General features: G+C 59.7%; 1 protein-coding gene and 1 long non-coding RNA gene across 2 annotated transcripts; one reads left to right on the forward strand and one right to left on the reverse strand.

The window, feature by feature from the left end:
• Positions 1 to 513: 513 nt before the first annotated feature.
• On the reverse strand, positions 514 to 5178 carry LOC109435775 (uncharacterized). Its single transcript, XR_002136017.3, has 3 exons — positions 5056 to 5178; positions 4350 to 4459; positions 514 to 2417 (listed from the first exon to the last, which is right to left on the reverse strand). It is a non-coding gene; the product is annotated as an uncharacterized LOC109435775 (long non-coding RNA).
• A 10-nt stretch (positions 5179 to 5188) lies between these two features.
• Positions 5189 to 15495, forward strand: NINJ1 (ninjurin 1). The gene is made up of 4 exons (XM_019713844.3): positions 5189 to 5330; positions 13053 to 13278; positions 13972 to 14133; positions 14982 to 15495. Exons 1-3 carry the CDS (start codon positions 5256 to 5258, stop codon positions 14124 to 14126), a joined length of 456 nt encoding a protein of 151 aa, XP_019569403.1. The 5' UTR covers positions 5189 to 5255; the 3' UTR covers positions 14127 to 14133; positions 14982 to 15495.
• The last annotated feature ends 487 nt before the right edge of the window (positions 15496 to 15982 follow it).

Raw genomic sequence — 15982 nt, forward strand, 5'->3', positions numbered from 1 at the left:
CCAGGGCATGACCCGGGCAGCCAGAGAGCGTGGGCTGAGAATCAGCAGTGCCTGGGGCTTTATGTCTGGGGGGGGGGGGGGGACAGTCAACATGCACACAAACAAGTGCTTCCAGACACTGACCCAGGGCAGGGGTTAGTGGGGCCAGGGGCCCCTGCAGACAGTGGTCTGTGATCAGCTGACAAGAAGCAGCCTGCCACATAGAAGCCTGGGGGCAGGCTCTCCAGGTGGGGGATGCAAAGGCCGTGGGGAAGAGTCCATGGAACAAACAGAAGGGCAAAAGGAGCAGAAGATGTAGCCTCCAGAAGCAAGGATTTTCCAGAGAAGACTTTAGAGGAATTTAAACTGGCCAGTGACATAATCTGATTTACCTTTTCCAAATAGGATTGAGGGGGAGGAGGAAGTGTTTCAATCTGTTGTATTTTCTGTGTTTAAAGAAAACCTATTTATTAATGAGAAATATAACACATATAAAAAATAGGATGGAGATCAGGAAAAAAAATTACAGCATCCTCAAAATAGATTTTTTTTTTCTTACTCACACTAAGAAGTTTTGAGGTGGGCAACCCAGGGAGGGCCTGGGCTCAGTGCTCCAAGCACTGGGGCAACAGGCTCCTCTGCCTTGGGCTCTGCTGTGTGAGACTCCCATACTCAAGTTCTCCTCCTGGTCCAATATAGCTGCTGGAGCTCTGGCCATTACATCCATATTCCAGCCAGCAGAAAGGAGGAAATAATGAAGACTGGCACACCCCCTTCCATCGTGAGGATGTAGCCACACAGGCACACCCAGCTGCAGGAAAGTTTGGCAAATGCATCTCCTATTTTGGGAAGCCATTTGCTAAGCTAATAGTAGGAGTCTGTGACTGAGGAAGAAGGGGAGAACCAATAATGAGGGTGACCACTGTCCCTGCCACCTTTGCCCTGGCTGGTGGGGATAAGGGCTTTCCTGGGCAGATGCCCACAGACGACAAGTGGGATCAGCTCCACCTGCCCCAGGGAGACATGGATGCACAAACAAGCAGGACAGACAGATGAATCAGGGCTCCTCACTGTCTCTCCACAGTACCAGGGGGTCCCTCTTATCAGCTGGCTGTCTCACCCACTCTGCTGATTGCTGTGTGACATGCCAGAATGCAATGGGCATAATTCCGCGATTCCCTCATGGGGGGCACCCACTTTGATTCCAGGGTTCAGGGCCTTCGGGGGGCAGCTGTGCCTTGCCGTGTGGCCTTGGGATGTCAAGTGAGGGGGTGCACACACCTGCATGGGTGCCCACCTCACACTATCTAGCCCATTTCCATGCTCGACCTGGGCGTGCCTGCATGATGTTGGCAGTGCCTCTCCTCCTGTCTTTAAAGTGGAGGTGATGGCACAGTTCATCCTTGCATGCCTAGCCTCTTTCCTCGGTCCTTCTGGAAATGGGATGGAAACCCTCTCCCACCCCCTGCTCTGTGCACCCACCTGGTGGGAGCTGTGGTCGCTGAAAGTACCTGACAGAAGTGCAGAGCCCTGGGCCCACCCCACTGCCATGTAACGGCCCCCCAGGGTGGGTGCCCGGCGGGAGTGCCCATTGTCCCATGTTGGTACCCTCCCTGGCTGGCAGCGTGTTAAGGTCTGCCTGAGCCCAGGAGAGGCATAGTGCAGCTGCAGAGCCGGCCTCCTGGGCCAGGACTGGGCATCACTTGGCCTGAGGCCCCAGGGGCAGGCCTCACCACCTTCCAGCTTTGGTCTCATCCTCGCTCCAAGCCCGCCTCTCAGAGATGGAGAGGGACAGGCACCCGACTACTTTCAAAGGCTCCTGTTTACAAATGTGGTCAGTCTGAAATCCGCCCAGGCCTGAGGTGCCACATCTGTATTCTCCTCGTGGTAATGCTTATGCCCGGCTCCTGGGGCCACAGAGAGGGTTGGAGGTCCAGTGGGGCCCTTGTCCCTCCTGACCAGGAGTGATGCTACAATTCTGGGTCCTGGTGGGATCAAGCCGCCTGCTCAAGGTGGCGGCATGAGGAGGGGGCTGGGTCAAGGCCTCCATCACCCTCACATAGGCTAGGTCACTTTATCTTCATGGCACCCCCATTTTATAGACAAGAAGCACGTCCCCAGTCACATGGCTCAGAAGTGGCAGGTGAACTCAACACAATGCTGTGTGTGTGTGTGTCTGCATGTGTGTGCTGGTTGCACTCATGTCCCCTCCACCATGTCGCCGTGTCTCTGCTGGAGCACAGCTGACTGGCCCCATCCCTCCCCAGCCCACCTCCCTCCTGGGACATTCCCCAGTGGTCACTTCCCCACGAGCTCTTGCTCAGTTCAGGGTCTGGGAACTGGAAACCAGCCTTGGGCACTCATGCAGGTCTCTCCAGGAGAATTTGAAACGAGGTAGACATGGGACACTGCTCCTTTCAGCTTGTCCTGCGAACAGTCTGGGAAACAGACACTTCTTAGGCAAATGAGGATGACACAGCAGACAGGAAGTCCCTCGAGGACACATGTCAGGGTTGACAGGCCTGGAGGATAAGACCCTGCCCAGAGCTGACCCCAGGAAGGTGGAGTGCCTGCCAGCCCCCCAGTCAGTACAGAGTAGGGTGACATACCCAGATCTAAATGCCCAGTTGTTCCACCACGACCTTTCCTGGCTTCCTCCTTCTAGACGGAATAATGAACCTCAACTCAGAGCTATTCTGAGGCCCACAGGACAGATGTCCTCAGGATGGGAGACCAGGCGCCCGGAGCTTTCCCACTGAGACCGTCAGCGCCAGAGAGGCAAGGACACAGAGGTCCACAGTCCCTCTCCTCCCCCAGCCCCCTTCCCCACTCCCCCCACCTGGGGCCTCCACTCTCCACCCTCAGGGCTCTCTCTCCTGGTCACCCTCTGTCTGGCCCCTCCAGGAGGCAGTCTGTCCCCGGGGTGGAAATTAGTCCCATATGGCTGGGAGAGCAGCAAGTGCATTTGCATGAATGGTGCCAACATCTGAAAATCTGGATTTCCAGCTGCTCATGGTCAGGTGTGGGTTATGTGAGAATTAACAGTAACCACTGTTACAAGGGGCTGCTATGCCCAGACCCCCAGGAACCGCCGTGCCCCTGCTCATGGCAGCTGCTGAGGCAGGACCAAGGAAGTGACCACCTCTCTGAGCCTCAGTTTCCTTAGCTGTGAAGTGTGCCAACAGCATGGGACGGGTGTGCGTGGGCAGAATCAACGCCCCACGGGAAAGTGCTGAGGGCGTTGGTGGCCCTGCCCACTCCCGCACACAACTAAGGTCTAGCAGTCTGAGCTGTGGGCTGGGGGACTTCAAGGCTGTAGTCAGGCCAAGCTCCCCACACTCTCTGAACCCCAGGTCCCCCAGATGGGCATAGCACTGAGGGATCAGATCCAAAAGCCTCCATAAGCAGATGGGAAAATCAGCCATACAGAGGCAGGGGCCCAGCTGGGGTTCAGCCCCACCATGGGTGACACGACTGTGCCTGTGGGTCAGGGGGAGGCACGACCAGGGTTTAGTGGAAGATCCCTTTCCCGGTAAATCCCCAGGCTGACTTGCATTTTCCAGGCCTTCAGTTTCACTTACAAAACACCCTGCCCCCTTCTCCATAGCAGGGGTGAGTGAGGCACAGGGTAAGGGGAGACGAGGAGGTCCCAGCCTAGAGTGTAGAGGGCATTCACGGGCAAGGCCAACACTGGGTTCCAGCGTCCACAGGTGCCCACCTGCTGGCTGGGCAGACCGCAGCGGGAAGCGTCCATCACTTAAATAGCCACACTACCTCCCCAGGAGTTCTGAGCTATGCCTCTTTGGCCTCTCCCCAGCTGTGCCTCAGTTTCTACCCCTGTCAGGTGAGGGTGAATGCCTGCTTCCCAGAGCTGTAAGAGAAGCAATGCACCTAGGCCCATGCAGGGGTGCCCACGCCACCTCCCATAAGCCCCGCTCTGGCTGCCTTGTTGCAGCCCCAGTGTCTAGAACAGGGCCTGGCATAGTAGCAGGTGCTCCATGACTAGAGGGTGAAGGATGTGCCTCCAGCAGCAGCTGGGCTGGTGCTCAGGGGCCCTAACTTGCTGCTTCCTGACCTTGGCACTGCTGCTTACCCTCTCTGATCTTCAGTTTATGGGGAGGGGAAAAGATCATGCCGGCCTGGCCTTGTGCTAAGAGCAGCACATTCCCCTCTCACATATGGGGAAGCTGATGCACAAAGAGGTCAAGCCACCTGCCTGAGCCCACACAGATACTGGCAGTGGTTCAGGGTCATAGAGTCTGGCAGCCTGGCCCAACCAGGCCCTGAGAGGGACTATGGCGCCTCCCCTGGGCAGCTGGGAGGATCAAAGGGCCGCCGTCCCCCCACCCCACCCCCGGGGCTCTGCTTACCGCACACTGGGGGAAGGGGGGCTTCAATGGAGACATCAGCAGACACCGTGGAAGAAGGCATAAATCGAAGGTCCAACTGGGGAGGACTCAAAAGCAGCTGTGCCCTGGGCCTGGTCAGGACAGGAGAACACGGTGGCTGCCAGCCTTAGAGTACCAGCCCTAATAACGTCCCGGCCCCTTCCACCCCACACGCTGGGCCAGGCACAAGTCCTGGGAAACAAGGGCCAACTGAGCCAGGGGCTGCAGGAGCCCCGACCCGCTGAAAAGAGCACAGGGTGCCACCCGGGCAACCGGGCCCTGCCTCCCGCCTGGCACCGCAGGGCCCGACCCGCAGTAATTCGCTCTCTGCCCGCCCCCCCCCGGCCCCCCCCCTTCCCTAGAGCGCGGGAGGCCTTCGCGCCCGCATTTCCCAGGCTGGAAAGCCGAGCCTCAGAGGCTGGAGGCCCAGTGTCAGGGGGCACAAACAGACTCGTTGACGCAGTTACTGTGTGCGGGATGGGCCCCCGAAACCCAACATCCGCTGCAGTAGTGCCCATTAGCCTTCCTTCAGGGCGCGCCGGGCAGTTGGCGAAGTGGCCAGGTTCTTGGCTTCATTTTATGAATTCAAAGTGTCCACGACGGGCGCGCATTGGGTGGGGGACGTGCCTAGCCCACGACCACGCAAGGCCGGGGCCTGGGTAGCCAGGACGCAGCGCGGGGTCCTCACCCGGAGAGGGAGGGGTCGTTGATGTCCCGCGAGCCGGCCCTCCGGGGCCCGGGACCGCCCCGGCTGGGGGCGGAGCCCGGGACGAATGCGCGCGGCGGGGCGGGCCGGGGCGGTCCCGGGGCGGGCTTGCAGCTTGGGACCCACGGCGGAGACGCGGGAGGCCTTCAGGCCCGGAGTGAGGCGGCCCCGGCGGCCGCATCATGGATTCGGGTCCCGAGAACTACGAGCTCAACGGCGACCTGAGTCCGGGCTCCCCCGGCTCCCCGGACTCCTCAGTAAGCTCCCTTCCCCCGCACCGCTGTGCGACATTGGCTGGCGCCCACCCTCTCTGGACTCCGCGCTCGCGGAGCCAGGGTACCTATCGGCGCCGGCCAGCTGCGCGCTGGGTCCGTACTGTGGGTTGGCTGGGGTCGCCGCCCAGCGCCTCACCCGCGCCGTCGGGGGCCCGAGCGGTGGTCCCTGGGCTCCCGCTATCCCGGCAGGTGAACAGGGGCGCAGGGAGGGCTGGCAGGCTGCCCACGCCTCTCAGCGACCCGGCCTTCCCCCTCCTGCACCACACTCTAACTTACTGCTGCCTCTTCTCCTCCCGCTCGCTGCGCGCGCGGGGTGGGCGGGGAGGATCCCAGCCTCTGGGCCCTAGGCCAGCAGCAGGCAGACAGCTACGTCACCCACGGTGTCCGCGGCGACCGCACAATCTGGTGCATGCCCTGATGGGGAACTTGGGGCCGCTGTGGCCCCGCTCCTCTCTCCACCCCCAAGCCCTCTGGCAGCCTGTGCAGTCTGCTCTGCCGACCTGGGAGGGCAGGGCGGTGGGCACGGGGCAGGCCCTGGCAATTGTCCCACCCCCACATTAAGTCTGGTGCCCTCCTGCCCTTTGGTCGGCAAGGCCCAAGCGGTGGTCCGTGCCACTTCTGGCCCAGCACTTCCCCAGCGCTTGTTTGTGAAGCAGTCCTGGGCACAGCACTCCGGGATTGGTTGACTTTGGACATTCTTTCTGTTTCTGACCCTCTGGGGATGGGGGCAGGGCCAGCAGCCTCTCGGTGTGAACCTGGCTGGGGCAGACAGCTGACAATACCCAGGTGTGGAGAATGCCCTGGTGGCAGCCTGTGTTGGGGTAGGGAAGGGGGAGGACCAAGTGGGGCGAGTGAAGCCCCAGAAGGCCTGGATGGCTCCACAGGGGAGTCCTCCCCATCCTTCTCCGCGTCAAGTGTTTCTGAGGACCCAGCCACCTTGCTGGCCCTTCAGTAAATCCTGACAGCCCTGGGGTGGCACAGGATGTTTGTCCACGGGTTAGAGATGAGGAAACTGAAGACTGAGAGGAGCCCACACTTGGCCCTGCCCTGGCATGTGAGCACTTTGGAGCAGTGGGCAGCGTGTGCTTGAGGCTGCTTCACCTCACTGGGCCTTCTGTCCATGGTATGAAAAGGAAGAACAGATGACCCCTGCCTGCCCCATAAGCAGAGCAGACAGAGAAGTGGGGAGAGCATGGCAGGTAACAAACGACAGATGGGTTGGAAGTCGGTTTAAAAGGGGGGGGTTCCTGGTCACCTCCCAGCCTTGGCTGGGCCCTTTACTCCACGCCTGCCTTGCTTGCCTCACCTCTGGAGCACTGCACTGTCTCTGGGACCAGAGTGAGGGAAGGAAGGGTGTTGGCACTACGCCCCATAAGCAGAGCAGACAGAGAAGCCCCCCCCCCCCCCCCCCGGCCAAAGTGCTAAGGGAGGTGGTGGTAGGAATGTGACATTGGTGCTGGGCCCTGGAAGATACGTGGGGTGTGGGTATATTCCCCCACAGTGTGGGGGGCATCCCAGGCAGAGGGAACAGGAAGGGGCCCGTAGGCTGGCCACGGAGCACATTGGCGCTAGTTAGAGAGGAGGTTCAGTGATGCGAGGCCAGCCTTACCGGGAGCGACTGTGAGAGTGAATGCATTTGCCTGGCTGTCCTCAGTCACAGGCAGGGAGACCTTGGGATGGGTGGCCAGCCTCAAGGCCACTCTGCTCACCCCACCTGGGCCCAGGTCTACCCAACACGGTGCCTCAGACTCCACCCTCCCTGTCCCTCCCTCAGGACTTGCTTCATTGTGTTCTTGGGCACATCCCTCTGTGCCTCAGTTTCTCATATGTGAAATGGGAGGTAGCAGTGCATCTCTCAGAGGTCGACCTGAGGACTAAATGAGCTATGTGTGGAGTGCCGCAGCCAGCGAGGCACACCATGTCATTGACATCTCCGCCTGCCACATGAGACCGGGGGTGACGCCCAGGCAGGTACCTTCCCCAGGCGGCACTTGTGGACTTCCCCCTGCGCCTCTCCTGGCACTTCTGCAGCTGGCCCTTCCAGCGGCCCTGCCTGAATCTGAGCCTCAGGTACCTGTGTGAGAGCAGGAAGAAAGTCTTGCCTAAAGGAGGGATAAACCCAGGGGTCTGAAGACACATCCCCACTAGATTGGGAACCCTAGATGGCAGTGTGGGTGGGCTAGGGGACTACTGTGTCCCCAGCATGCCCCTGCCTGTGGGAGGACAAACTGGGAGGCCTGGCCTCGCCGTGTGACCTTGGGCAAGTGCAGACTTGCTGCGGCCTCAGTTTCCTCTTCTGTGATGGTGCGGAATGGCTCACCTCCCGGGGTGGCTGGGCCTAGGAAGGAGTTCGTGTGTAACCCGTGAGCAGACAAGCACCGCTGGGCCAAGGCAGTGGGGAGCTCCACAGATGCACCCCCCTGTGTGCCTAAGCCCCCACGGCCCTCAGGTAGGCCCGTCAGCCCATGGCCCCGCAGGAGTGATCTGATGTTTTTGTTAAGTCAACTTGCTTTTGGCTGCCAGCAGGAGGAATGGTAAACATCCCATTTATTGTAAAAGTGGCCCACGGCTGTGTCATGCCCAGAGTGGCTTGGCTTGGCAGCGATACTGCACTCTACAGCAGGTGCGGGTCCTGGCAAGCTGACGACAGAACAGGGAGTTGGTAGGACAGGGTGGGGCAAGGCTCCTGGGGCCACATCTGGGCCATGCACAACCTCAGCTACTGGGGAAACTTTGTTCTTTCATTTCTGCTTTCCTGACAGATCCCGAGGCTGACAGGGTCCCGGCCAAGTTCTAAAAGGTGACTCTGATGTGGACACAGGGTCACTGACAACCAGTGCTGACCCTGCAGGAAGTGGGTGTGCCCAGCCCATGGCGCCACTGCCACAGGAAACTCTTCTCCCCCCTTCTCCCCCCACCCCCCAACCAAACTTCCTGCGTGGAACTGGAGACATCTTGGCTGGCCGGGTGGCAACAGTTCGGGGACAGTGTGGGCTGATGTGGCCCAGGCGGGTGCCTTCACACAGCCTGTGTGGTGGGCACAATGGCAGCTCACGCACTGGTGGGTCAGACAAGGGACACCCAGGCCCTGCCAGAGCCAACTTGGTTCTCAGATCTCACCCCAGAGGGGAGGACGCCAGAGCCCACACTTCCTCTGGTGCTGACTGAGCCCAAGGTTGGGTTCCTGCACAGGAGGGACTGCAGTGGGCCAACAGCTGGAGATGGACACCCAGGACCCACCAGTGCCGCTCGTCTTACACGGACAGCCCTATTTCCCAGGCTTGTCCGTTTTCTTCCTAGTTGCAGAGTGGTTTGATGGAGTTCATTAATTAGCTTGCACAGTTTGTTTGGGAGGCAGTCTTTCAAAGCCCTGGGGACTAGGCGGTGAGGACCATCCCTCCTGCCCCAGCTGGTTGTGCTCTGACCGGTCCCCAGGCCTCTGAGCGCCTGACTGCCTGGTTTATAGGTGTGAGGAAACCGAAGCAGAGGGCAGGCACCCTTATGTCCGTGGTGTGGCGGAGTATAGGGATGAGAGAGGGTAGGGCCGGTGGCAGCCCCACTCAGCTCCTAACAGCCTGGTCAATGAACCACATAGATTTGTTAGTGTCCTTGGTCTTTTACTCTGAAGATGTGGTCATGGGGTGTGGAAGAACAGGCAGGGAGTTCCCATGTGGGCTCCTTGTTCCATACTGTACTCAGGATTTGGGGTCAGTGGCAGAGTGGGGGTCAGGCAGGATTGGAGGGAGTCAGTAAACATTCCCCTCAGGTGGTGCAGGGTGTCAGTGGGCCTCAGCCCTGGCCTGTTCTGGTCTCCCAGGGAGGCAGGGGTTAGGAGGCTGGGGGTAGGCCAGACAACTGGGCCCAGCTGGTGCCTCAGGCAGCCCCCCATCTTCCATCCAAGCCTGGGGTGGGCCAGAGCATCCTTTATGCTGTGACCAGAACTGGGTGCCCAGGGTGTCTCAAACCTGGGTTCAAGTCCAGTTCTAACTCCCTTCCCCCTGAGCTGAGCATGCCCAGCAGTGTGACCTGGGTTCAGTGGCCTGGGCCCCTGTGAGCTGCCTGTGAAGAGCTGCCACAAAACCTTCTGTCCACAGAAGGTGGGTGGCCCTGCAGAGAGTCAGCTATCTCCCCACAAGGCTCCTCCTGGCTTAGGGAAGGTCACCCAGCTCCTGGGACCACAGTTGAGAGTTTGGGAAGTCCTGTTGGCCCTGGGCACATGTTAACCAGGGTTCCCTGCACTGCCCAGATCATGGCAGAGGTCTTGGTGGGAGAGTCCCACCCAGGGTGGCCCCTGGCAGCTGAGTGAGCAGGTGGCGGGTCCAGACCCACGGAGCTCCAGACCTGCAGGAGGTGGCTTCCAAGACAGTGGCCTCCTTGAGGCTCACCTGTACAGTGGTCATCTCCAGGGCCCAGAGTTCCCCTCAGAGTTAAGGGCCCCCCACACCCCCCCAGGAGGCCTGGGGCGATGAGGACAGGCATGGGGGAAGTGTATCAGCCCTGGGCCCCTTCCTAAGTTGGACGAGAAGTCACACCATATCCTGGGCAGCCCTAAACTTTGGGGCAAACAGGCTCAGTTTGAATGCTGATCTGCCCCTCCCTCACGGTGGCTCTGGCAGCCCCCAAGCCTCAGTCTCCAGCTCTGTAGAATGGGAGAATCACACTTTCTCTCCTGGTTAGTGGGAGAACTCAGTGGATGGCAGAGCTTCCCAGAGTGCAGCCTGGGGATTACAGAGGGGGAGACCAAGGCCGGCAGAGGGGGAGCACATTGTCAAGGCCACACAGCCAGGCTATGGTGAGCCAGGGTTTGACGCCCCTCCACCCCCAGCCCACTGTAACTGTACAGGTTGAACAGGAAGCAGACGGCCGCATGGGCAGGAAGCGCCCTGTACCAGGAGAGGTGCATGGCCAGGGCTCTGAAGCAGTGGCCAGACCCCCAGAAGGTCCACAGTGCCTGCTCTGTGGCCCTGTTATACCCACGGGAGACTGAGGCCCAGAGAGGGCTGGCTGTGCTGAGGTCATGCAGCTGGGCCTGGGCAGGAAGCCTCTGAGTGCTCTGCCCTCACGGGCTGGCCCTGGGCCCCAGCCCCCTCCATGGGACCATAGTGTCAGCCACCAAGGCTTCTGAGCTCCGGGACCTGGGTTCAAATCCCAGTGCAGCCCTCACTTGCTATTGGCTTTGAACAAGGGGCTTCAGTTTACCTACAGTAAGTGGATATGAGATCAGAGGGCCTCCCTGGAAGAGGGCACCCAGGTGAAAGGTGAATAAGGACGCCCAGGACAGAGGACAGCAGGGGCACAGGCTCCCTGTGGTTGGAGTGCTGCCACTGACAGCGTCATTCTGTGTTTGAATGTGTCTGTGGCTGAATGGCATAAAATATTGAAATGGTTCAGGAGAGCTCAGAAGAAAAAGGAATTCTTCCTTCTGCTCAGAGGCCACCACACGTAGCCTGGGCATGTACCCGTGTGTGTGTGTGTGTGTGTGTGTGTGTGTGTGTGTGTGTGTTAATGCATGTGTACTTGTGTATGTGTTGTGCATATATGTGTATGTATAATGTGTATTGTGTGTGTGCACATCTAGTTACATGTGTATGCAGGCCCATGTGTATGTTTATGTATGTGTATGTGTATATGTGTGTTCACATGTGTATATATATGTTGCTTATGCATGGTGTATGTATATGTTTGTTTATGGTATGTACATGTATGTGTGTATGTAGGGGTGTGTAGATGTGTGTATACGCTCATGTGTATACAGATGCAGCCCAGAAGCGGGGAGCCCCTGTAAGATCTGCACCTGGCTTTTTCTCTGGGGTTGGAGACTGGGATGAGCATTGGGGTAGCTTCAAGTAACAGCACTTTGAACTTTCGGTTTATGAAACATAGGAGCACACCACCAGCTCAGGCCAGCACCTCCCACATTGCACCCCCAGAGGAGCACACATGTGACAGGGTGTGGAGCTAGGGGACATCTTTATGCTGTGGGGGACACAGGCCCGCAGGCAGTGGGCAGTCTGCTCCAAACCCTGGGGAGGAGCAGCCATGCCCTGGGGTGCAGGGGCCTGGGGATAGTCCACCCAACTGTGGTACAACTGCAGACCTGGCATGAAGAGGCAAAGAGAAAGCCCACATGGAGAGTTATAGGGGAGACCGGGGGCTTGACTGCATGGATCACCCCAGAGAGCAGGGCTGGGGCCTGGGTCTGTGGAGGAGGCCTTCCTGTATGCACTTGGGTTTAGCATTTTAAACCAGGAGGATTTGCTGCTTCACAGCCACTTACTGAGGAAAGGTGCGGCAGGTAGCACACTTACCTGTGTTCAGCATACCCAGCCTCCCTTCCTCCTGGGCTTGTTATTCTGGACTAAATTTAAACCTAAAGTCACACCGTAAAAGCAAGGCCCGCCTTTCTGTGTCAGTCTGTATATTTTCCCGGTAAAATTTCCAGCTGCAGAAAGTGGAGGCGGACTGAACACCATGTCGCTTTTCCTGGTGCTATGTGGCCCCTCTGGCGCCCGCCTCCCAGCCCTGCATCTTTCATGAGTCTAGAAACAGGATATCCTGGGCCCCAGGAGGCCTGCCTGCTGACCAGTCCCCTGGGAGGCCTCAGGCCCAGCCTGGCGGCTCAGGCCCCAGTGGACAATGGGCCAGGGCCCAGGGGCTCAGACTTGTCCTTGGGGGCTGCGGAGGGGCCTGGCCAGGGCCCATTGAAGGTCACCTTGATGTGGGCTGACCAAAGTCACTGCGTGGAGGGGACCCAGGAGTGGCAGGGAACCTGCTCTGAGGCTGGGGGGGTTCTCAGGCAGAGATGAGGGAGGAGGGGTCCGAACTCTACTCCTGTTTTATCAACAGGAACAGGAAGGCAGAGTAAGTGCAGGAGCTCCACGGTGCCTGGCACTGTAAGGGTGGCCTCAGTCAAGTCTTCTCATCACAAATCCTGGTGAATAAAGGGGGCAGGAGGAGACGTTTGGAGGGGATGGATATGTGATGGCCTGGAGGGGGTAATATCACACATGAACGCTTGTCTCCAAACTCTTCAAGTTGTTTACATTACATATGTACAGTGTTTTGTGTCAATCATACTTCAATAAAGTGGTTTAAAATTGTTTTAATAAAAATTAAGGAAGAAGCTAAGCGCGACTTCAGCATAGCAAGCCGAGGCACCCTGGAGCACCTGTGTGCCCTCTGCATCTGGGAGGTGGCCTGGGCAAGGTCACTGGTCCAGGGAAGTCTTATTTCACAGCTGGGTAAGTGTGCAGGGATCCAGGACCCAGCTCCTGTCCTGCACACACGTCATTTCCGCCCTGGCGCCAGCCACCCCCCCAGATTGTGGGGGAGGGGAGGCACGGCCCTGAAGGAAAGGGCATCTGGGGAAGGCTGCCAGACACCGCGCCATGGTAGGCAGGCACTGGGAGCAGTTTCCAGTCTGAAACCAGAGTGTGTGCTGCAGTTGTGTTTGTGTTTCCTTTCTCTTCCAGGACTTGATCCCTAGGGAGGGTGCAGGACGGCTGAATAGCCTTCTCTGGGCCTCTTGTTCTGTTAATATGCCCTTCCCTCTTGAGCCCTCACCTGAGCCCACACCTGCAAGCAGTCAGCCCCCACTTCCCCGCCAGTCCTGGAGGAGACCTGGGTGGGGCCTGCGGTAGGCCCAGGCCTGCACCCCTGCCTGCTCCCTGCGGGTGGGAGACTCATGACTGCCCCTCCCCACAGCCGCGCCGCTGGGGCAGGAGCCGGCCCATCAACGTGAACCATTATGCCAACAAGAAGAGCGCAGCAGAGAGCATGCTGGACATCGCGCTGCTGATGGCCAATGCCTCCCAGCTGAAGGCTGTCATCGAACAGGGCCCCGGCTTTGGCTTCTTCGTCCCCCTGGTGGTCCTCATCTCCATCTCCCTTGTGCTGCAGATCGGTGTGGGCGTGCTGCTCATCTTCCTGGGTAGGTGCCTGGGCAGGGCCAGGCGGTGAGACGGCCTTGGGGCAGCCCCACCCCGTGGGCAGCTGGTTCTCCTTACATACTTCCAGGGATGGGATGCTCACCACCTGACACCCTCTGAGCGTGGAGGTTGCTGGCCCTCACCTGGCCATGAAGTCCAGGATGTGGCCCCCAGAGAGACCCCCATGGCTCTGTCCTTCCACTCACCCAAGCTGAGGATGCAGGAAAATGTTATAAACATACTAGATCTGACATTTATTGGGTGCCTGCCATGTGCCCTCTAGTCCTAATGGTGGTCTACAGGACTAGAGGGTGGTCCTGTCCCCCCAGCAACCCTGCGCTCCGAGGTGAGGGTCAGGGCCAGGTATACCAGGGCTCCAGGGCTGCCCCTCCTCCTGGCTCTGTGGCCTCAGGTGGTTACTTGGCCTCCTAGGCATAAAGATAGGGTGCTGGGTATGTGTGAGTATCGCAGGGTGGGCCTTGGGGTGGTGCCCCCCACTCCCCTATTCTATGACCATAGGCACCAGGCCCCTTCTGGGCTTCTAGCCAGCCAGCTTCCTGGGCCAGACCCATGGTGGGTCGTGTGTTAAAGTAGGCATGTTTCTCTGGGAGACGAGTGGGTCCTGCAGCACCGCTCGGCCGCAGTGCTGGGCCCGATGCAGGCAGCCTGGGATGCAGCCGCGCTCTCGCCCACAGTCAGGTATGACCTCAACAACCCAGCCAAGCACGCCAAGCTGGACTTCCTCAACAACCTGGCCACGGGCCTGGTCTTCATCATTGTGGTGGTCAACATCTTCATCACGGCCTTCGGCGTCCAGAAGCCCGTGGTGGACGTGGCGTCCCGGCAGTAGGGCTCCGGTGAGTTGGGAGGGCCGGCCTGTGCGCCCCTGGCCGCTGACCCAGGAGCAGACCTGGGGGCTCGGGGCCTCTCACCAGGAGCCCCATGACTGGGCCTCCTAGGGTGGGCACCCCTGGACACATACACCCCCACCACACTCAGCCCCTGTCCTTGCTCAGAAGCCAAGCACCGGCCAAGGTTGTCCCACTAAAGGAGCCGGGGCCAAGGGAGGCCGGTGACCTTGTAACATGCTCAGCACAGCAGCACGACTGTGCAGAGTCTGGGCGCTCGGACACAGGCACCTGCGAGTGTCACGAGGGCAGATGCAGAAGGTCAGCATAGTTCAACATTCTGCTGAGCTTGATGACCAAGGCCTGGGGCATGAGTGTCCTGTGTCTGGGACCCGAGCCAGGGCTGCACACCACACGTCCATGCGACCTGGAGCCCAGTGCTCACTCCTTAGACTGGCCCCAGAGGAAAGGTGGGCACCATGAACAGGGTGCCCACAGCACAGTGGGAACCCCCCCAGAACCCTCTGAATGCCAGCTTGCTCCCTTATTCCTGGCATGAGTACCAGACCATTTATTAATCACCTACTGTATGCCCCAAACACAATCCTGACCCTCCCCACGCATCAGCCCCTGCTCTCCAGGTTTCCCATCAGAACGTTCCAGGACAGGGCCTTTAAATCCTGGCAGTGACCCAGGAGGGGAAACAGGCTCACCCAGATCAGAATTGAGCCCTTCCAGATTTGGAGCGGCCTCAGTGATCATGGACTGGTCACTGGACACACCACTGAGGCAGGGTCACGGACAGGACCAGGGCCCCCTGGTCTAGGTGGTCCTCATGCCTCTCCTCTCCTTTACAGATGCCCAGATTGTGCATAGCCAGAGCCACAAGGACTTCAGCAGCTGCCTCACCCTCGCCCACCTCCCTGCGTGGCACTTCCTGAAACTGCCAGAGCCTAGGACTGGACTGGAGGCCACTTGGGCCGGCCTGGGAACTACTCCATCCTCGGCTGCTCCTCCTAGAGCAGGGACAGCAAGACCCAGAAGGCAGAACTGGAGATCCCCAAGAAGGGTCATGGTCAACACGGACACGTGGGAGGCCCGAGGCTGGGCAGCAAGGGGCCAGGGCAAGCCTCAGTCTCAGGATGTTTCCAGAGGAACGAGGAGAAGCCCCCCTTAGCCAACATACCCCCTGGGGGACCCATGGCCTCTATACTTCCTGACCCAGAAGACTGGACATCCAGCTCCTCCACTGGCCTTCCACTGTGGCTATGGTCCCTGCAGACATCCTCCACCAGCAGTGACTGGGCAGGGGCCTGGGGCCTGAGGCCCCATTCCCTAAGCACTAATGATCAATAAAACTGATGCTCCTTCTGTGTAGCTGCCAGTGCTGTCCTCCACCCCCAACCCCAGGCCTGGGCCCTGCCCTGTACCCCCATAATCCCAGCCTATGCTGTCCTGCACCCCCACCCGCGGGCCTGGGCCCTGCCCTGTACCCCTAGAACCCCAGCCTATGCTGTTCTCCCCACCCCCGGGCCTGGGCCCCGCCCTGTACCCCCAGAACCCCAGCCTATGCTGTCCTGCACCCCCACCCGCGGGCCTGGGCCCTGCCCTGTACCCCTAGAACCCCAGCCTATGCTGTCCTCCCCACCCCCACTGCCGGGCCTGGGCCCTGCGCTGTAGCCCTAGAACCCCAGCCTATGCTGTTCTCCCCACCCCCGGGCCTGGGCCCCGCCCTGTACCCCCAGAACCCCAGCCTATGCTGTCCTGCACCCCCACCCGCGGGCCTGGGCCCTGCCCTGTACCCCTAGAACCCCAGCCTATGCTGTCCTCCCCATCCCCGGGCCTGGGCCCTGACCTG

Source organism: Rhinolophus sinicus, chromosome 16 (genome assembly GCF_057876585.1).
Source record: "Rhinolophus sinicus isolate RSI-liver-muscle chromosome 16, RSI-T2T, whole genome shotgun sequence".
Classification (NCBI taxonomy): Eukaryota; Metazoa; Chordata; class Mammalia; order Chiroptera; family Rhinolophidae; genus Rhinolophus; species Rhinolophus sinicus.